Raw genomic sequence first — 20,516 nt, 5'->3', positions numbered from 1 at the left:
AACCTAAACAGTGCAACGGTACATAAATCCCAATAGAACCAACGCAATCACGACCAAGACGAACCTTTTGACATCGACGTTGTCTATGTAGTCCAAATATTGACTGAGCCTTAGGGGCGCGAAAATAAACAATAATAATAAAAATAATAAATATATATGTGAGATAACAATGCTTGTGCCCTTGCCGAAGGCAAAGCACACCCAATAATATATATGTGAGATAACAATGGTTTGTGCTCGCCAAAGGCAAGCACACCCCAATTAAATTTAAGACCAAACTTAGAATGGAAATACAATCAAAAGTGGAAATATACAGGAATCTTTCCAAATAAACACACTGATGTCTGTTCAAAATGAACATTAAAAGGACAATAATCGGTCTGGTTTAAGGTCGAATCCCAATACTCCACCCCTACCCCTTCCCCTTCCCCTTCCCCCTTCCCCTTCCCCTTCCCCTTCCCCCTTCCCCTTACCCCTTCCCCTTCCCCTTAGTTTTGCGCGTTCCCATGAGAGCTAGTGGTGTCCCAATACTCTTTTTGAGCTAGGGGTAGCGCTAAGACGAAAGGGTATATACACCCCTTAAAACCAAGTAAGATCGGGAGCTTACTTGAAACCTAGGGCTATGTGAATACTGCGCGACCGGCAACAATGGCAGCCAGATCACCCAGAGAGTCCAATAAATGTAATATTTTCCGCTTAATTAATTGATAATTTTTTATGACAGTCTTGTTTTGTCGTATACAGTCCTGTACATATATATTTACCCAAATCTACATGTTTCAAAAGTAGTATTGCCATGGGAATACTGGCAATACTGACGGCAGCGGCAATGGTTAAGGTACCAAGACAAAGCAATGCACTGTGTGTCCAGTAAATTCTGTGGGCATTCAATTACAGGACTGTCCAAATTTGTAACAGCGTCATCACAATTCAAATACAAAACATCGAAGCTTCCAAATTACAGCATGACGCACGCGAAGTGTAGACAGGTAGGGCCGACATATCCCGTAACGCAGCAGCAATCCCGACTGCATTTTGGCGTTCTTTTTCCTTAAGAGTTCAGGAGTCTACCCATCTGTACCCCAACCATAGCATGTTGAAATAAAAAATTAATTCATTTTGCACTTTTTAACGTAGGCCTACTGTATTTTCTATTGCAGTAAATCTATCTCAATCAATGTAAAAAAAAAAAACAAGGGGAATATTTTCGGAACATTTGAGCTTTAATTTTCTCCAAGGCGGAAAAGAATACCCAGGGCTTGGTTTACACCTATCAAAATTTCTAGCCAATCAATTTATTGATTAATTTGTTTTTATAGGTATGTTTAAACACAAAGCTCAATAAAGTTAATATAGCCAGAACTGCGTGTAGGTTGACCTTTGATGATCCAAATATGCTTTCATCAGATCTAACGACATGCCTATTTTACCGATAATGCATTAAAGTGCTGTCCCATTCCAAATTATAGCATTTTGAGCCCTTGCAGCCTCTTGCACTCAATAATTACTCAGTGATGTCAAGTACCGTATTTCTTCGATTAAACGCTGCAGCGTTTATTACACAATGTTCATTTGTGGTGCGTCATTTATTCGAGGGCGGCGTTTAATTAGTAAGAGATTTCGTGAATTGTAGCTGCAGTCCGGCCCTATGTACAATGAATGTGTTTTAAGAGAAGTTTACAGTTGGATAAGAAGCTTGATACAATGTATGTTGATTCAACTCCATTTGGTAAACATGCCACCTGTAGTTTTATAACACCTAACTTGGAGACGTGAAGTGTAAGAGATGGGAGGTCTGGGTGACCTGAAAGAGTTCTTGTCACCTGGGGGGAAGAGACAGTTGGTCTGAAGACAATGTGGATTCAACTGTATTGTTCTAAGGATTTAACCAATGACAGAAGAGATTTGGTATAGCTTCATGTCTTTAGAATGGACTAATGACTTGAGAACTGTCGTATCTATAAAATGGTCTGTTGAAGAATGTTCTGGGGGGTTCAAGGCCATCAGCTGAGTAGTGCTGGTGGGCTGGATTCTCCCAGTTCCATTCTAGAATGCTAGATGGAGCTGTATGGAATTGTCTTTGTGTTATTGTCAAATGTTTGTGTGCTGATGATGTTATGTTGGTAACGTTATTATGTTTACATCAACGTCAAATAAAAATTAACTCTATACTTCACCCGACTTCAGCTTGAACGATTGATTCTCTCAAAAACTTCCGACAGTTTAGTCAGGAGTACAAGTGCAAACCATTCACAACGCTTTTACAAAGACCCCACTTACAATGCTGGCATTGTGACAAATTAATCACGCAGCCAATTAGACTGTCTTGTCATTAGTATTCCAAACTGTATTGATTAAAACGCAGGTAATCAGGGTCGGATGTACGTTCTTCAAGTGGTACATCATTTGAGTCGTGGAGGAGTTGTATTTATACACAGCTTTGCAGTGTTAGCAGTGAACAAAGTCATTTTTAAGTCAAAATGGTCTCACGCTACACTTCTCTGTGACCTCTTCATGTTTACTTTTGAAATACATGGAAACTCACTGGTAACTGAGTAGGCTTGTGGCGTTTTTTTATCCAAACATTGGCTTTGTTTGGTAAAATGTTTAAATCCTGCAACATAGCGAAATCCATTGCATTCCTTCAAGACTCACACTACGCAACGGAACACGCATTAATTTTATCGATGAACAAATGTCATCGACGAAATTCTTAATGATCGATGATCGTCGATTAATTATGCCCATCCCTAGTAAATTCAATTAAGAAATGGTACAAAATAACCATATCGTACTTCATCACCACACTTGATTATTTATTACAAACAAAACAACTGCCTCACATGAGAGAACACTTGAGTTTAAAACAAAAGACTCAAAGTTACGAGTACGAGCGTTCCATTTGGCTGATGCGCTGATGCTTGGCTGATGGTCATGCCATCCGCGCGCTGACCTACTCACAGCTCAATACAGATCCGTAATGCCCTCCAACGAACGGGGGGCGGGGGTTCTAAATAATAACTTTGCTAATAATTTGTTACACAGACCTTTATTGTATTAAATATTAATCCAAAATGATTCACACCTTCACAAAATCAACCACAAATAATTTTGGCATATGCAGGTAGCAACGCTAGTGCTAAATAACTATTTAACTGGTCGGCTCCATGACGCCAGGTAAGTAGCTAGCTCCTGAGACTTCTCACCAAAAGAACAAAGAAGACATGTTTGTAGGTGCCAAGCGAAAAGTACCTGGAGCGGGTTGCACCAACAGGATTTAGGACCAGTCTTAAGGTAAGACAGGTGTAACTCTAAAATGATGTCTAAAATGATGTTGCGCCTGTTGCACCACGCCGACTTAAGCTGCTCTTTCTCTAAGTCTAGTCCTAAATGTTACGCCCTGTGGAGAGGAGACTTGTGTTAAAACAGTGTAGGTTTCTATAGTAATTTTCACAAAACCGTGAGTATGATGTACTAGGGATGGGCGTGGTTAATCGAATATCCGGATATCCTAAAGTAGGTTAGTATTCGAATACTTTTTTTGAATACTTATGAGCTTAGTTTAATATAAAAAAGTTATTTTTAATGAAAAAACGCTGCGTTGTGTTGAGAATTCTAATAGTTGTGACGTTAGAAAGAATGAAAAGCATCAAAAAGGGTAGGCTACATGACCCTGCGTTGTGCTGCGAGTGTCCTTTCATTTCATTTGGCGCTACAAGAAGCATAGTGTACTGGCTAAGCAGTAGCCTACCTTGCAGCAACCTCAGTTCCTACAGTCTATTCTACGCCGGCCTAAATCGACTCCGTACTCGCCTCTCCCCTGATTATGTTTATATGCTCATTTTACTGAATAAAAATGCGTATGGATAATGGTTTTGTCGCTTTTTTATTAACCAGCAGCCACGTAGAGCTAGCATAATCGGCTATGTTTGCATTGTGTGGTGGCGCACCGAGGATTCCAGTTCCAAGTTTATATCCAAGTTAATATGCAATATTTCTCCATGTGTGTCTTTCGTTTTTATCGAGGATAGCCTACCCAATGTGTTAAATGTCTTCCAAGTATTTCACGTTTTAATTTCACATAGTAATAAACTCAGCGCTATTCCGCCAATTTAAGAGTCTATACGTCTGGTGATGCAGCGTTTTTTCAAGTTCATTGTCTTTTCGTCATGTTGATGAAATGATCTTTCATTTGTTTTCTTATTTAATCTAATATCTTAATAGTCCAAATTATTGCCAGAATGTGTTGTGGTTCATGTGTTGACAGTATGCTTTGCGTCATGTCAGGCTAATGACATAACAGAACCGCATGAATAAAAATAGATTATCCGGTTATTCGAAAATAATTTCGGATACTATTCGAATAGTGAAATCAGTTCAAATCTCCATCCCTATTATGTACAATTGGATATGTACTGGATATGTACAATTATGAGGAGTTAATTCAGAGGTTTCGTTTCAGTAGGGTTGAGATTTTTTCCTCTAGTCAACTAACTGTCTGACGATTTGCACTTTCAGGCAGACCGAAATGCTGCCCTGACGCCAACGTTACAGCTTTTAATCGCACTAAGGTTTTATGCAAACGGTGCATTTCAAAACACCATGGGGGACATGATCAGAGTGCATAAATCTACAGCTTGTAGAGTCATTCGTAGGGTCTCGCTGGCACTGAGTCGCCGCCTACCGCAATATGTCAAATTGCCTAACGAGGCCGAGGCAATCGCTGTCAAGCAGCGTTTCCGCAAGGCCTCTGGCATCCCTGGTATCATCGGATGCATTGATGGTACCCATATTCGGATTCAAGCACCATCAGAATACGAACATTATACGTAAACCAAAAGGGCTATCATTTAATCAATGTACAGCTCGTTTGCGATGAAAACTACAAGATAATCAAGTTGGTGGCGCAATGGCCTGGCTCAACTCATGACTCGAGGATTCTCCGGGAAAGTGAGTTATTCAATCAGTTCGAAGCCGGAGGGGTCAATGAGATCTTACTTGGTGATAGTGGCTACCCACTAAAACGCTGGCTACTCACACCATTATTGAACCCACGGACTCAGCAGGAACAACGCTACAATGCCGCCCATACCACCAGCTGCCCGATCATAGAGCAATGTATTGGAGTTCTCAAGCGCAGGTAAGCACATAATCAGCACCATGGACAGACCTTTTTGACTATGGAATAGCTACTTAGATAACCTAACCAACCACTGTCTTCACGGAGAGACAAGGATGCACCCAGAGAGAGTCTGCACAGTGGTAGCAGCTTGCACGGTGTTGCACAATATCGCAATGAAAAAGAGAATACCTCTACATACTCATGACCCTTTGCTGTACCAAGATGAAGAAGCCCCTGCTATCCCTGCAGCACAAGAAGATGTTGCCGGGCGACTTGTTCGCGCTCACGTTGTGAACTTGCTGCGGGCTTTAGTGTGAATGTGTGCGTGTTTGTGAGAATTAAAAATGAACAGGCTAGGCCTAGACACAATGAATGTGTAAGCCTCTTATTATAGGCAATTGATAAAGCCATTATGGCTGGAAAACATAGAACATATTGTTGTTTCAACCAGTTGGCCTATAGCCTAGCTAGGTCTACAAAACGAAGAAGGACGCCTCCTCAAACGTTTCAGTGGAATGATTTAACTTTTGTTTCAGTAATTCTATTTCCAATTTAATTATTTATTTTTCCAATTGAAGTTTTAGCTGTTCAGTAAGGAGTTTAACAGTCTCAGCCTACACTCGAACGATCTCCTTTTGGAGCAATATGGTTTGTAGACTGGCCGTGTCCACCTGTCTCTTCCGTTTTGGCGGATTGCTGTTTCCAGCTGCAATCGCGTCCTCCGTCAGGTCTAGGTAAAATATGGGTGATCTTAGATTTAGTTTAGCTATCAATCAGGCATGATTAAATTTCTCTCTTATTAAATCATTGACTGTATGCCTATTCTGATCTACGTAGGCCTTCCTCCAGGGCCCGCACTGATGATCACGGGTTGGCTCTCTTGCATAGGCCTATCACTCGTAACACTGATGTTGACCACTGCAGTTGGGTTTTCCTCTTCTTGGTAGGAAGTGTCCGTATCAACGCGAGCACTAGAATGACTAGCATTCAGGAGACTTTGAGCAGCACTATCCACTCCCTCCAACCCAATAAATGCTGGGGAATTCTCGCCTACAACCTGGATTACGGTCTCACTATATATTGAAGCTTTAGGCAGTGGTCCCCCACCAGTCGGCACTCGTTTCATACTACTTGCATACTTTTTGACTTTTGATAGCAATTCTTGCCTTTTTTTTTTTCTTCAACAGTACGGAAGTCCGCAGAATTTTGGAGTTTGTTAATACTTGCTGTTATGCTTTACCAAATCTCCTTTTTTTGTTTGTTGGTTTTGTGTTGCTTTGTTTCGAGGTTAAAATATTTATGTCGGTCTTACTTCTCAATCAATGTTCTTATTTCCAAATCAGAGAAATTACTCTTTCTTTTTTACGATCCTCCATAGCTAATTAGACGAAAGAGTTGCTCAACAAATGAATGAACAGTAATTAATGGGTATCATGGCAATGCACGTTCCATTCTAGAATTCCACGGGCACCAATGTTCCCTCAATTTTTCCGCACTAAGCAAATAAAAATCTGAGCTCAAACCTAAGTACTCTGAGCAAAGTTTGCAGAGAACTCCGCTAGCTTCTTTGTAGCTAAATATATCAGAAAGCGTCATCAGCCTACCTGGACCATCGCTTGTGTCCGTTTGAACAATTACATCAAGCCATTTGTGTTGAAATGTAAAATTGCCCCTTTTTTTGGGTGCCTGTAACAAGGGCGTAGGTTTGGTCTCAGCTTTGGTACGGACACTTTTTCATACGTAGGTAATTGGTTCAGGTTTTATAGAGCTGTACTAGGCCTACATAATCTGTACTGGACGTCTGAGCAATGAAATCTTGTATGATGCATTAGGGGTGTAAAAAAAAAACGATACGTATCAATATCCGTTTTTTAGCGTGAAAGATACGACTACATCGATGCGTGAAGTACCGTATTGGTTTTAAAATTACATGAATCGGTTGTTGCCCCGATTTAAAAGTTATGAACCGGTTCACAAGTGTTCGTCTCTACGTTAAGATGCTATCCAAAACCCTCACTCACTCTGACTTGGTGCATTTGAGCTTAGTCAGAACAATGACAGCCTGTCATTGGCCAAAGCCCGCATAGCATAAACCTATCAGGCGTGCTGCAGGCGTCAGCACTCACATCTCGAGACACCATGCCAGTGTTGCCGAACCTGATGCTAGCACTGCATCGACCAGCACAATCATAACCCCATCCGAGAACAGAAATATATCACAATTTCTCAATCAGCCACAACTGAGTTACAGCTCGGCGAGGGCTAAGACAATTACGACGCTTGTGGCTCGTCTCATCGCCATGGACCTCAGATCATACAGTGTAGTGGAAAATGACGGATTTTGTGAATTGCTTAGAGTTAGAGCCGAGGTACAAGATACCGGGTAGACAGCATTTTATCGAAAAATGCATACCCGAGCTGTACCAAAAAACTCAAACTGAAATGTTTTTTTTTTATTTCCTTATGGTGTATTTATTTGGCTGCAATGTGTGCCGTTACTGAAATGTATTTTTTATTTGTATATGTGAGACAAACTACATACAGATTATTTTCAAAATAAAATGTTTGTTCATATTCATTGAACAAATGAAAAAAACTTTCAGAATATTTTCAATTATTGAACTGCATCGAATCGCATTGAATCGCATCGCATCAAATCGCACTGAATCGTTTTTTATCAACATGCATCTTTTCTTGTATTGTATCGTGCCCATGTATCGAGATACGAATCGGATCGTCTTATCATGAGAGATTTACACCCCTATGATGCATACATCCCAATTTATAGCACCTTTTTCCTATCTACAAGTATAAGTGTGAATGATAAAATTCATGGGTAACATTGTCTAAACATCCCTTATAAAACTGCAATTTAATGCAGTATTTACCAAAATGGACAATTCAACTTCTCACCTGAACCCCTGATGCTGATTCATCGCCAACCTGCTCTAAATCTGTATCTTCAGGGTGCTGTTTTTCCTGCACAGTAATTCATCAATTTAATACAGACGCTAACCATGCTTAGTTGACTGCTGACATTGGTCGAGATTACAGGGATAGGCATGTTACTATCCAAGGGATCATATAGGCCTACTTATTACCAGTTAATATCAATTTTGAGTTCCTAGCCTGCTGGTACTAGGCTAAACTAGCACGGTCCCACTATGTGGGTAGGTTAGCTTTATCCTTCTGGCTTCAACAACACAAGCTGCTGCTAACACACTGGTCGAAAGATTGCAGACGCTAGGGATAGATTGAATACAAGCAAAAGTTACATGCTGCTCTACTACACTAACAACTTTCAAAACATGTTTCCATTTTAGAATGGGTGTCAATGCAAGGCCAGCAGGTTTGCACTGTGTGCAGGGTTTTTCCTAGCCTGGCTGCCAGCCCAACTTCTCCCCGCCCACAAAAAAATTTGGTCGGGAAGTTGGGTCTGGAGGTTCTCGTATTGGGAAACAACTACAGACAACCAGAATCTGGGCGTCCCAATGAAATTGCCAGGGCGGGCTTTATACGATGATGGACAGATGATCAACAGTAACGTAATAACTCAGGCCAAAAAGAGCGCTTAAGTTTAATTCGTTTTGAACAAACAACATATTACGTTGCTCTGATTGGTTGTAGGTCTATCCAATTGAGCGAAGAAGCATTTGTTTTCCAGGCTCGTTTGAAACACACCCCGTAGTCAAAGCCCAACAGAGAGTTCTCAGACTCATATTCTGACTAGAATTATGAGTATGACAACGTCAGGCTAGGTTTTTCCTGCATAGAGAAAATGTTGGCGCGCGCCAAAGCCGTTTTCCTGAGCACCAATGACAAATCCCGAGCGCCAAAGGCAAAAAAAAGTCTGCAATGAAAAGAAAAAAAATGCGTGCAGTGCATGTCAGCAAATATGTTCTCAACAGTATGTTTCAAGCAGGCTACAGCCGAACCCTCGTTCTGTTTTGATTAATAGTAATCAAGTTGATAAGCGTGTCTTCTTGTCTGAACAATACACAACTGTGAGGTGCACGAATGGACAGAGTGGCCACTGAACTGTCATTCCGCTGCGAGGGCCAGCCCGACGTGCACGAATACACCTGTAGAAATGCAAATACAATTTCCACTCAAAATGCTGACAAAAGTTTGATTTACGATTTGAAACGCAGCCTCCATTGGTATTCTCAACCTGGAATGATAATATATAGTGCAGTGTTTCCTCTATGGCAAAAGTTTTGCCGCCACGGTATCAGAAATCAGGCTGTACAACATTTTTGTCCGTCTTATCAACAGTGATTGTTAGAGTGCATGTCGGAAAATTGCAAGGACTCGCGCTTCACACCACAATTGAGATTGCGTGTGTGCGTCTTTGAGAACTCGTATAACTAATTAACTCATAAGTCGTATAACTGATGTTGTCAGTTCATTTGAGCCTGTTATTGTATAAGTCTATACTTGGTAAGTGTAGGATATTTTTCGCTAGGTTCCAACGAACATGTCTTAATCTGCCAGACAAGTGGGTGCCCCTTCGTTCTTTTGGTGAGCAGTTTCACGAGCCCTTCTTACCCGGAGTCATGGAGCCTAGCAGCTAAATACTTATTTAGCACTAGCGTTGCTACTGTATCCCTGCCTGTGTTTGAGCTGTTGCGCTGTTATACTCGGCAAGTATCGTGTTGTGGTGTCGGAGGACTGATCGAAAAGTGCATCATACATTGAAGTCATTTAGCTAAGACTTGCATGTACAGTACGTAATGTCACAATAAATAAAGTATTTAAACTCAAGCTTAGGTTATATGGTGCGTTGCAGGGGCGATTCTAGGATCAGACCTATAGGGGTGCTCAGCCCCCAATGAGAATGTGACATGAATACAGTGCCTTGCAAAAGTGCTAAACGTAAACCCCCTTGCTAATATAAATCCCTAATTTCACTGGATAACAATTAATACATTTATGTATTATTATGCAAAATATTGAATGAAAAAACTAAGGATGTCCCTTTCTTCATGAACTACCAGCATCAAATGATAATAAACAATATATTTAAGAAAATATTTTAAAAATATTAGGAGTGCTTAAGCACTCCTAAAAAGGATCTAAAATTGCCACTGAATTGTACCCTCTCCAGTTACATTAATAAATGCATTGCAGGTCAATATAACGTGTGTGCCCCTTAATTTTCTGTTTGCGCTCCTAACATTTTCAGTCAGGGGCTACTGTGCTAAGAGCGTCTGTTAAATGACTGAATGCTAAAGTTTCACCGAAGCAATACCAGCCTAAAGTAACCTATACCACCTCAACGCGAAGCATGTGTTGGTCGGCGAGGGGAGTTCAAGTAGAAAGCGCCAAACCACCGAACAGCGTAGGGCCCTCACTAAGTCTTGTCTGTGACAAGGTGACTAGCACAGTTGCCAAATGTATTGCAAAAAGCTGTAGACCGATTGATATTGTTGAGGACGAGGGGTTCACCAAAGTTTTGCGTGACTCGAACATCAAGGTACCGCAAAATCAAAGACGCACACTATTGACAAAAATTCGGAAAACCGGTAATATGTGATTAATCATGATTAATCCACAGAAACCTGTGATTAATTTGATTAAATTTTTTTATCATTTCACAGTCCTATTTTTTATGTTTGCTGCTGAATGCTTAGCCTATCAAGATCAAATGAAGCAGGGCAGGCAGTGTACATGCTTCAGAGTGGCCTACCTGAATCGATAGGCTAGGCTACTGACCATTTACAATAAGTTGTTACGTCAATTATTAATTGGCAGCATTTATGCCATTTAGAACATACTTAATGAGTGTAAGCTGTCTTTAAGTAGCCTAACTTTATTGCTTTGCGGAAATAGGACAAAAATATGTGGGGTTGGGGGGAGGAAAAAAAAGTGTATGTATGTATGTATGTATGCATATATATACACACACACTAGTGCTGTCAGTTTAACGCGTTATTAATGGCGTTAACGCAAACCCAAATTAACGGCGTCAATTCTTTTACCGGGCCTAGCAAACTTTTTCGTTTTTTTCACATGCTGTTGCAACAACTGCCGACGTTAGAAAAACTACAACACCACACCTGATCTAGCTAGACCGGAAACAAAACAACAGGCACACACACTTGTTTAGCTTGCGAGCCGGCTAAAGAGTAGTAGCAGAGCCCGTTTACGGATATTAGACATTCTCTGATAGTAGGCTAACGTTACGTTTTGAGTGGATGGCGAGCGCGAGACGCCGAAATGGATGCCAATAAGATTCTGAATGGAAAGTTTACTTTAAAAAAGTTGCCAAATGGTTCCATTGACAAGACCAAAGTGATCTGTGTGTTTTGTTGTTGTAAAATGAGCTATCATGGCAGCACGTCCAGTCTAAAATACCACTTAATGGCCAAGCACACAGCTGATGCGATTCATGCAAATTCTCCGCCCCCTCGTCAAAGCCAGGCGATTGCAATGTTTTCAATAAAAAAAATAATTGCACAAAGCAATCCGAACCACTTTTCCATGGTGATAAGAGCATTAAAATTTGAAAAAAAAGAATGGGACAAAAAGAAATCAAGGAACATTTAGAATAGATAAAAATGTGCGATTAATCGCGAGTTAACTATGACATTAATGCGATTAATCACGATTAAATATTTTAATCGTTTGACAGCACTAATATATACACATATAAATTTTTTGAGCACCGAAGACCCATTTTGACCCAGGAAAAACCCTGGTGTGTGTAGTTTTCCTACTAGCTAGCTAACTAACAACGACTTTCTTGCTAGCTACTTACTATGTGGGTGGTGAAAAAACTTTGATATCTCTCCTTTAAGGGTGACATTTTCCTATCTATAAAAGCACACAAGGATCACAAATATCAATGCTGAGACCAAACGAAATACTAATATGAGGCTTTATTATTTCTTGGCGTACTGCCAGCTCTCTTTCTGCAAGTCACAATTCACAAAGTGTTTCTGACTCTGCCTACCACTTCAGCCAATTAAATGACATTGGTCTCTTGCAGGCTCGAGGACGCATTGGTTAACTTGGAAACTTATTTTTCGCTTTTCTGGGCAACAAATATAGTAAAGACAATAATACGAAATAGTTTTGCAAATATACGTGCAATTCTTTTTTCTCCGAAAATTAACAAAATATTGATGGGGACAATTGTATCTTTCCCAAACTTTAGTCGTGACAAGTCCCTATGGACCCTACGCAAACCTACGCCCTTCGCCTGTAAAGGTAACGTTTCTGATATTCGTTGCTAGTGAAAGCTTGAGCAGAGCGCCAGGGTCGATGTTTTGTTAAAAGCTTGCGTCTAGAGTGACATTGAAATGTATGAAATGGGCTTCGCCGCATTTCGCCGATCAACTGAACATTTATTGGTTTTATAAAATAATTTCATTTAAAAAAAAATACAGATTTTTTTGTGTACGGTCTGGAAAATCTAGTGCGCGGGTCCTTCAACTGGTTTGCTTGACCGCGCAGGGGCACAGCTTAGAGGGAACATTGACGGGCATTTTCATGAACGCGAATGTTACGACCAGTCTTAGTTATGACTGGTCGTAAATTCTGTTCTGATATGGGCCTAAGGCCGTTCTTAAAGACTGACTTAGGACTTATGACAGTCTTAGCAAAGACTAGTTGGTGCAACCCACTCCTGAACTTTCCTAGATCTTTAGCTACGGCACTAATGCTGAATGCTCGCTGATATAGCTCTGTCTTACTACAACGGCGTATGTTCGCATCGTTGCTAACTTGTGCTGATGTGACTGTATGTAGGCTATGTGAGAAAGACGCGCAAGTGACAAGAGAGACGAAGGGAGAGCAGGGAAAGGAATGCAGCTGAAAGAATTTGCTGCGTTAAACTAAATAGTTTAAAAAAGCACCGCCACAAATAAGTGTGGGAAACACTGAAAAGTATACCGCAGGTGAAACGGTATTGCCAAATCTCTCCCGGTAGACACATTTATACCGTCGCACGGAATACCCAGCTAGTACATTTTTTATTTTACTCGCCAGACTTTTTACATGAAATGCATGAACAATGCATTTCTGTTGAAATAAGGATCAGGTCTGAAAGGCGTAAGGATGTGAAACTGCTGCGGACATCTGATTGTATTCTCTTTTGAAGTTGGCAGAGCTGATTAGCAGAGCAAGAATAAACTGAACAACGAACAGTAGGCTTAATCTTAAATTGTCTTGATAAGAAAAAAGGTATTAAGCGTTTTCTGTTCATCTTTCAGCGTGACAAGTGCCGTATAATCAAGTCGATCTTTTTGTGAGACAAAGCGACAGGCAGTGTAGCGTTTTACAAAAATCTAGCGACATGCGTCAAATCCAGCGACTTTCCATTACTCTGACAATCTCTGTTTTCGTTGTTGAACAGCAGCAAAATAACTGATGGTACGTCTGTTGTCATAGCAGCTAACCATGTTAACTCGCAGTCAAGCGACGGAGCGTCAGTGAAATTTGTGAATAAGTGAAACTTATTATGTGCCTCTAACTCAGTCACAGGCGAGTGAAATTGAACAATTCACTATCCATTGTCGAAATAAATAACTTTTTTATGCAACCCTCTACTAGTGATGGGCATTCGATTAAATTGTCTTAATCGATTGTTGGGAGAATTAATAATCGATTTTTGATTAATCATTAACATTTTTATATTAAAATTCACTATTTATAGGCTATATTTAAATGGAGTGAAAATAGAAAAACAAAGTGTTTCAGCATTGAGATCTGTATTACAAAAAGAATAACTATTTCTTTAACTCCTAGCAGAGCCGACAGCTAGAAGACGGTGTTCAAACACAACTGACCCTCGTTTTTTTCCGGCTAATTAACAAAGCTTCATAAAGACCTTCGCCCTCAACAATACTTAAGGGTAGCATATCCATCTCGATGGGCTTGCAGATCCGTTGGATAATTTTCTCTGCTCGTTGTGCATCGCAGCTCCTCCGTGCTAACACAGAGAGCAGGATGCACCGCCACTAACCAGGGTCGGATGTACGTTCTTCAAGTGGTAAATCATTTGAGTCGTGGAGGAGTTGTATTTATACTCAGCTTTGCAGTGTTGGCAGAGAACAAAGTAATTTTTAGGTCAAAATGGTCTCACGCTACATTTCGCAGTGACCTCTTCATGTTTACTTTTGAAATAAATGGAAACTCGCCGGTAACTGAGTAGGCGTGTGGCGTTTTTTTCCAAACATTGGCTTTGTTTGGTAAAATGTTTAATTGCTGCCACATAGCGAAATCCATTGCATTCCTTCAAGACTTACACTACGCAACGGAACACACATTAGTTTTATTGATTAACAAATGTCATCGACAAAAGTCTTAATGATCGATAATCGATCGTCGATTAATTATGCCCATCCCTCCCCTCTACATACGCAAATGATTTACTCGCATATGGGAGTAAGATGGCTGAGCGATTAGGGAATCGGGCTATTAATCAGAAGGTTGCAGGATCGATTCCCGGCCGTGTCAAATGACGTTGTGTCCTTGGGCAAGACACTTCGCCCTACTTGCCTAAGGGGGAATGTCCCTGTACTTACTGTAAGTCGCTCTTGATAAGAGCGTCTGCTAAATGAGTAAATGTAAAATGTTCACTATCTACACACATCATAACAATAGGCTACATAGGAGCCAACGCTAGTTTTGGGCAAAGCCCTTAAAGTTTAAAATGTTTGAATCTTCCCCAGCCTACCACCACAAATAAAATCAAATTCACACAGAACTGTGCTCACATGATTCTGCTGTGTTTACACAATATCGCAATCTTTGAATACAGAGAGTGGATTTCAGCAATCCACTCCGGCGGGACGGCGTTTGGTGCCCGCCACGATGCTAGGCTAACATCATTGTATGAGGCAGAGCCGTCACGTTCAGAGATATCTTTGGAATGGCCCCTGAAGCTAACAACAGACGCCTCACATTTGCTACTCACCAGTCCTTCTATCTGTATCTGCTTTACGGGAGAGTCCAAAGTGTTCCCCGTTGAAACCATTGTGGCAGTCGGAGTAGCACCGGAATCCTTTCGCGAAGCCATTCTGAACCACACGAGAAAGGAGGGAGGAACGTGTGCAAAGAAAGCGTCCGGTTCATGAGTGCGTTGGGTTTCTTTGGCCGGCCAAATGTGTGGACGATGAGTGGATAGTTCCACTTAATAACAACACAGATCATTTGGCCGTGACTCTTTCCAGCTCGAGCAATTATTCCATTCGGTGCCACAACATTGTTGTCTTGTGCATAGTTATATTACATACATATTCATCTTAAATCACACACATGAACTATTATACAATATCGAGGATAAGAACTAGGGTTTTCACATTATATAAAAATCAGTATGGTTATTTAAGGATAATCGTCCTCTATTAAGAAGATTTCACGCAGCAATTCTTTAAAAATAGCCTATTCTCTGTCCACCAAGGAAGAAAAACGCATAGATTATCATGCGGTTTGGCCTTTCATTTACACGAAAACGGAGGTTTTATCACGGAAAACGATCATTTCTAAAAACTCCAGCCAAAGTGGAGATTTATCAAAACTCCGTTTTTGTGTTTGCGTGTGCACTAACTTAAACGGAGTTTTAGGTTTTCAAACGTCACAGTATGGAACTAAAAAGCATTACGTCATGTGAGCGTCCTGTTTATAGTAATAGGTGCGTTCGAGTTCATGCAGTGCCGGGTGTTGGACCGAATTCTCACTCCCCCGCAGAATCCCACTCCCCTACGCGTGAACGCGCACTGCCTTCCTAGTAGTGGTGTTACGCTCGATACCGTGCTCACGAAGCGGTATCGACCTTTCGAAACAATTTGTACCGATACAAACCGAGCGTGGCTTCAAATGGGCAAAAACCACGTGATCAGAGTCGAAGTGTCAAAGTGACGTCACATCGGACGTCACACGAGCAGCTGAGACAAACGGCGTTTTATTCAAACGCTTACAAGACATCAGACATCACTAATATTCGTAGGTTATAAAGAGGAGACATAGGCCTATTTAAGGACACTACATTCATTGACAGAATCAGAGATACAGATAGATTGCCAGAGCTAGATAGACAGAGATAGATACAGATATGAGATAGTAGGCTAGGTGTACACAAGCACATAGCCTACATCTTTCTCTAGTTTTACCAGCCTTCAAATGTGGCCATCCCTTTCCCGGTTGCAAAAGCATGTTCCAAAACCTTAACCGCTAGCTTACATTATCATCTAGTAATATATTATTTTAGCATATACTTCTACTAAAATAGGGTGAGGGGATGCGATTTCACTACATTTGAGTGAGGGGTTGGGCTCTTACCACGAAGCCATACTCAGTTGAAGAATACGTGTAATTAATGTTATAAGAACCTAAAAATAAATATCATAAACGTAAAGTAGCAAAAACGTTACGTTGTTTATAATACAACAAGATATATGATAACATATTTTTGACGCTTGCAAATCGAAACATTTGTCACATAACCTTTATTTACCAAGTTGTCAATAGCGATTATGAGACTGACGTCTCGAGGACTTGACGTCACTTGAGTCCTTCCATCGCTCGATACAGTCGCCATACCATAAACTGACCAGCAGATGTCCCTATGGAGAAGACGTATCGAACGCTTCGAAAAAGCGATACTTTTTCGAGACAATTGTGTCAAATAGCTCGTTGCTTCGAAAAGCTTTGTTTCCCCCATCACTACTTCCTAACGTATTGCTAGTTGAAGTTTTGACGAACCGAGGCGATTTCTACAATGTTTAGCCTAGGTTCCCTCGTCTTAGGCTTTGAGGAAACTGTCAGTAGGCTAGATCATGTTTTATTAAAATATACGTTATGTCGTGCTGCACTTGAGAACCTATACGATTTGTATGTCGTGCTACTCGTAAAATCCGAATGATTGTCTAAAAAAAATAGACGTAATTTGGAGCTGCACTTGAAAAACGATGTTGATGTCGATGTTGTGCTACACTGTCCTATTATCGGAATGAGGGTAATATGTGAATGATGTTGCTGTTCTGTCACTGTCTGGTAAAAGCGAGCATCCTTTGTATTCATTTGTACGAATCACTTTTAGTAGATTCACTTCTGATTCTTGATTACGTTGTACTTGCTGTTATAGGCTACTTACTAAATGCAATATATGCCCATTGTAATAGAATCGTCTTGTACATGAGTATAACTACATTATTTTACAAATGTAGGCTATATAAAAGGGCCCCTGCTCACAGGTCCCTCCTACCAGAAATTAACTTTTACTTCCCACTCAGTAAACTACTTGCCACACAACTGTTTTGTGTTTACAATCATATCCATTTTATAAATCCTGCTTCCCACAGCCTAGTTTTGTGTAGTGAAAAACATCTAATAAATGATAAAATTTTGATTGGTCACATTTATTTTAAACAAAAAACTATAAAGATATATTTAACAAAAGGTAGACAAAAATAAAGAAAGGGATCATTTAAATAAGAGTTCCAACAAGTTTAAGGCTTGATCATGAAAACAGGTCAGGGATGTTTACGCCAGGCAGCACAGACATATTCCTCTTAGTTGGATTTTAGCACAATAGTGATGGAACCTGGAAACATTAAGATTAATTTATGGAATGATAATGAATGATCAAACATTAGGAATGGCAAAAATGGTCACTGTCACCTATAATAACATTACCACTTATACAAAGAAATACCAATGCTTCATTATAAATGTGTCTAGTAGTGAAAAACGTATTGTATTCAATACCAGTTGACAAGCTATCACCCAGTTAGTGTCGCCATCCAGATTGTCCTCATCCCCGTATAGTTGGGGTGTCAGATCTTACGGTCCCAAGATATGTGGGGGGAAGGATTTTGGCAGGTATGAAAAACAGTGTTGCCAAAGTCCTACTCCCCTTCTAACTTTTACATTTATGCAACTAGTATCAAAAGCTTTTTATGGCACACTCTACAGGGCATGAGGAGCCATGTGAGATAGTGTGGCTCAAACGTCCAGAAAATGTAGGAGGCAAGCAGACTCGGTGGACTCAGGAGATTTGCAGGAATTGAGCATTTAATAACGAGGTTCTTCACTCCTCGAACCATCAAAACAAAAGCAAAAAACCAAAATAGTTAGCAAGTTCAAATCATAATTAACCAACACAAAATTACCTCGTTGTGGCAGCACCACCCTTCCCCCCATCAAGCAACCCTTCACTGAATTTATAGGGTGGGTCCCCTACCCCTAGCCCTCTTCAGACCGCCCAAACCAAGATGCGGGTGATCTCAGCCATCCGACGCAACAGACACATACATGAATACACACAGTACCCCCCTCCACTTGGTTCAACCCTCTGACATCACCTCCACCATAAAATCAGGAAGTGCTGGGCGGCCCCCTCCCACCGGAGTCCTGAATGGCGGATCTGAACAAAGAACTGTGAGTGTGCAGAAATGAAACAACATTTGTTCTGTCTATCCTGCAACATAAATAAAAGGTATCATTTCTAAACAAAGATTGTAACTGTGTTTGACAATAACTGAAACCAAATACTCCCACCTAAACCAAGTAGAGTATGTACAAATGTAACTGGTAAGACTCACCAGACCTCATGGCCCCAACGTGACATGTGGTGAGTCCAGGCATGTTCTCCCCCACTTTGTCACAAGCCACCAAAATCATTTGGGGGGGGGTGTCGGATCTTATGGTCCCAAGATATGGGGGGGGGGGGGGGGGGGACGACTTTGGCAGGTATGATGAACAGTGTTGTCAAAATTCTACTCCCCCAGTAAGTTAAAAAGAAAAACTGAATTGCTGCCTCATTAAATAGTTGATTCAAGTAGGTTTTTAGGATTGTTAAATTGGTGAGGTAGCGTGTGAGATAAAGAAAACTTATACACAGTAGCGTACTGCAATGCATACAAGGTGAAAATAATGGGGCAATTTAGTTGTAATAAACATAGATAAACACAGCTCTATTTGAATATTTCAGGGAATTCAGTTTTATTGGACTGTTTCCAAAATGCATTGTGAAATGCATTGTAGTGCAAATGCTAGGTTTCATAACTGATTACGTAGGATAATGTCTGCGGATTGAAAAACATCTGATTGCTGTTCTGCTACAGGGTAAACTGTTGACTCCTTAATCGAGAAAATGTTTGTCATTTCACAGAGTTACAAAATTAAGCTGAGTTGTGGGTTTTATAAGAAGCCTATTATCAATCTGCAGATTAGAGAGTAACACAACAACTTAAAACAAAATCTCTGAGAATAGGACGGTGTTGATAGTGAATAGAGAAAACAAATATTACTTTTGATTGATTTACAGTCAAATAGGGTTTGTCAGGAATCAGAGAGCAATCCTCTTTACAGAATCTCTCCAGATACGCCAGGGTCCTACTCTTTTGTGCACTCATCTTCAGCTCAGCCTACAGGTTTGCAATAGGGTTAATTAAATATTGCCTTTGTGTCACCTTGTGTATATAGGCTACAATATTTGACTGCTGGGAAATTCTTAAATATTACTGTGTATTTGTATTTTTTTAACATTTAGTTCACTTATATTTTCCAATGTGTTGCCAGTTATTCTTGAGTTGGCTGTATGAACAGGTGATAAGGAAATGGCTATTGTGATAAGCATAAGCACGTAGAAAAAGTATTTTCTTCCACCCCCTATATCCCTGAAATGTTCAAATAGAGCTGTATTCATCTATGTTTAATACAACCTAATGCCCCATTATGTTCACCTTGTATGCATTTCAGTAGGCTACTTTGTATGAGTTCTCTTTATCTCACACGCTACCTCACCAATTTAACTATCCTAAAAACCAACTGCTACTCTAATCAACTATTTAATGATGCAGCAATTCAGTATTTCTTTTCAACTTACTGGGGGAGTAAGATTTTGGCAACACTGTTTTTCATCAGAATCAGAAAGGGTTTTAATTGCCAGGAAAGTTTGCACAGACAAGGAATTCACTTTGTCAGGAAGGTGCATACATAAACATATAGGAACCTTAAAACTGAAATATGTGGTCTGACTATACAAAAGGTACAATGTCTAGCTAATACTAAGGGGATTTAGAATAAAATATAAAGTAGCCATAATTTACTATATAAAAATTAGTGCTGTCAGTTTAACGCGTTATTAACGGCGTTAACGCAAACCCAAATTAACGGCGTCAATTATTTTATCGCGCGATTAACGCTCTTTTTGGCTTAGCAAACTTTGTAGTTTTTTTCAAATGCTGTTGCAACAACTACCGACGTTAGAAAAACTACAACACCACACCGGATCTAGCTAGACCGGAAACAAAACAACAGGCACGCCAAACACTTGTTTGGCTTGCGAGCTGGCTAAAGAGTAGTAGCAGAGCCCGTTTACGGATATTAGACATTCTCTGGTAGTAGGCTAACGTTACGTTTTGAGTGGATGACGAGCGCGAGA

The 20,516-nt window shown here is 40.4% G+C and overlaps 1 protein-coding gene across 2 annotated transcripts in view; it reads right to left on the bottom strand.

Moving 5' to 3' along the window:
- The window catches only part of LOC146300652 (eukaryotic translation initiation factor 3 subunit H), a 62,838-nt gene extending 47,637 nt beyond the window's left edge, over positions 1 to 15,201 (bottom strand). For both annotated transcript variants that reach the window (XM_084704242.1, XM_084704250.1), the window contains exon 1: positions 15,045 to 15,201. In XM_084704242.1, the coding sequence (XP_084560368.1) occupies positions 15,045 to 15,146 (102 nt within the window). In that variant the 5' untranslated portion in view covers positions 15,147 to 15,201. The remainder of the gene's footprint in view (positions 1 to 15,044) is intronic.
- Between the last annotated feature and the right edge of the window lie 5,315 nt (positions 15,202 to 20,516).

The sequence above is a fragment of the Hypomesus nipponensis genome, chromosome 2 (assembly GCF_054491055.1).
Source record: "Hypomesus nipponensis isolate SF chromosome 2, ASM5449105v1, whole genome shotgun sequence".
NCBI lineage: Eukaryota > Metazoa > Chordata > Actinopteri > Osmeriformes > Osmeridae > Hypomesus > Hypomesus nipponensis.
Note: the sequence above shows the minus strand (reverse complement) of the source record. Positions and strands in the feature narration are given on the sequence as shown.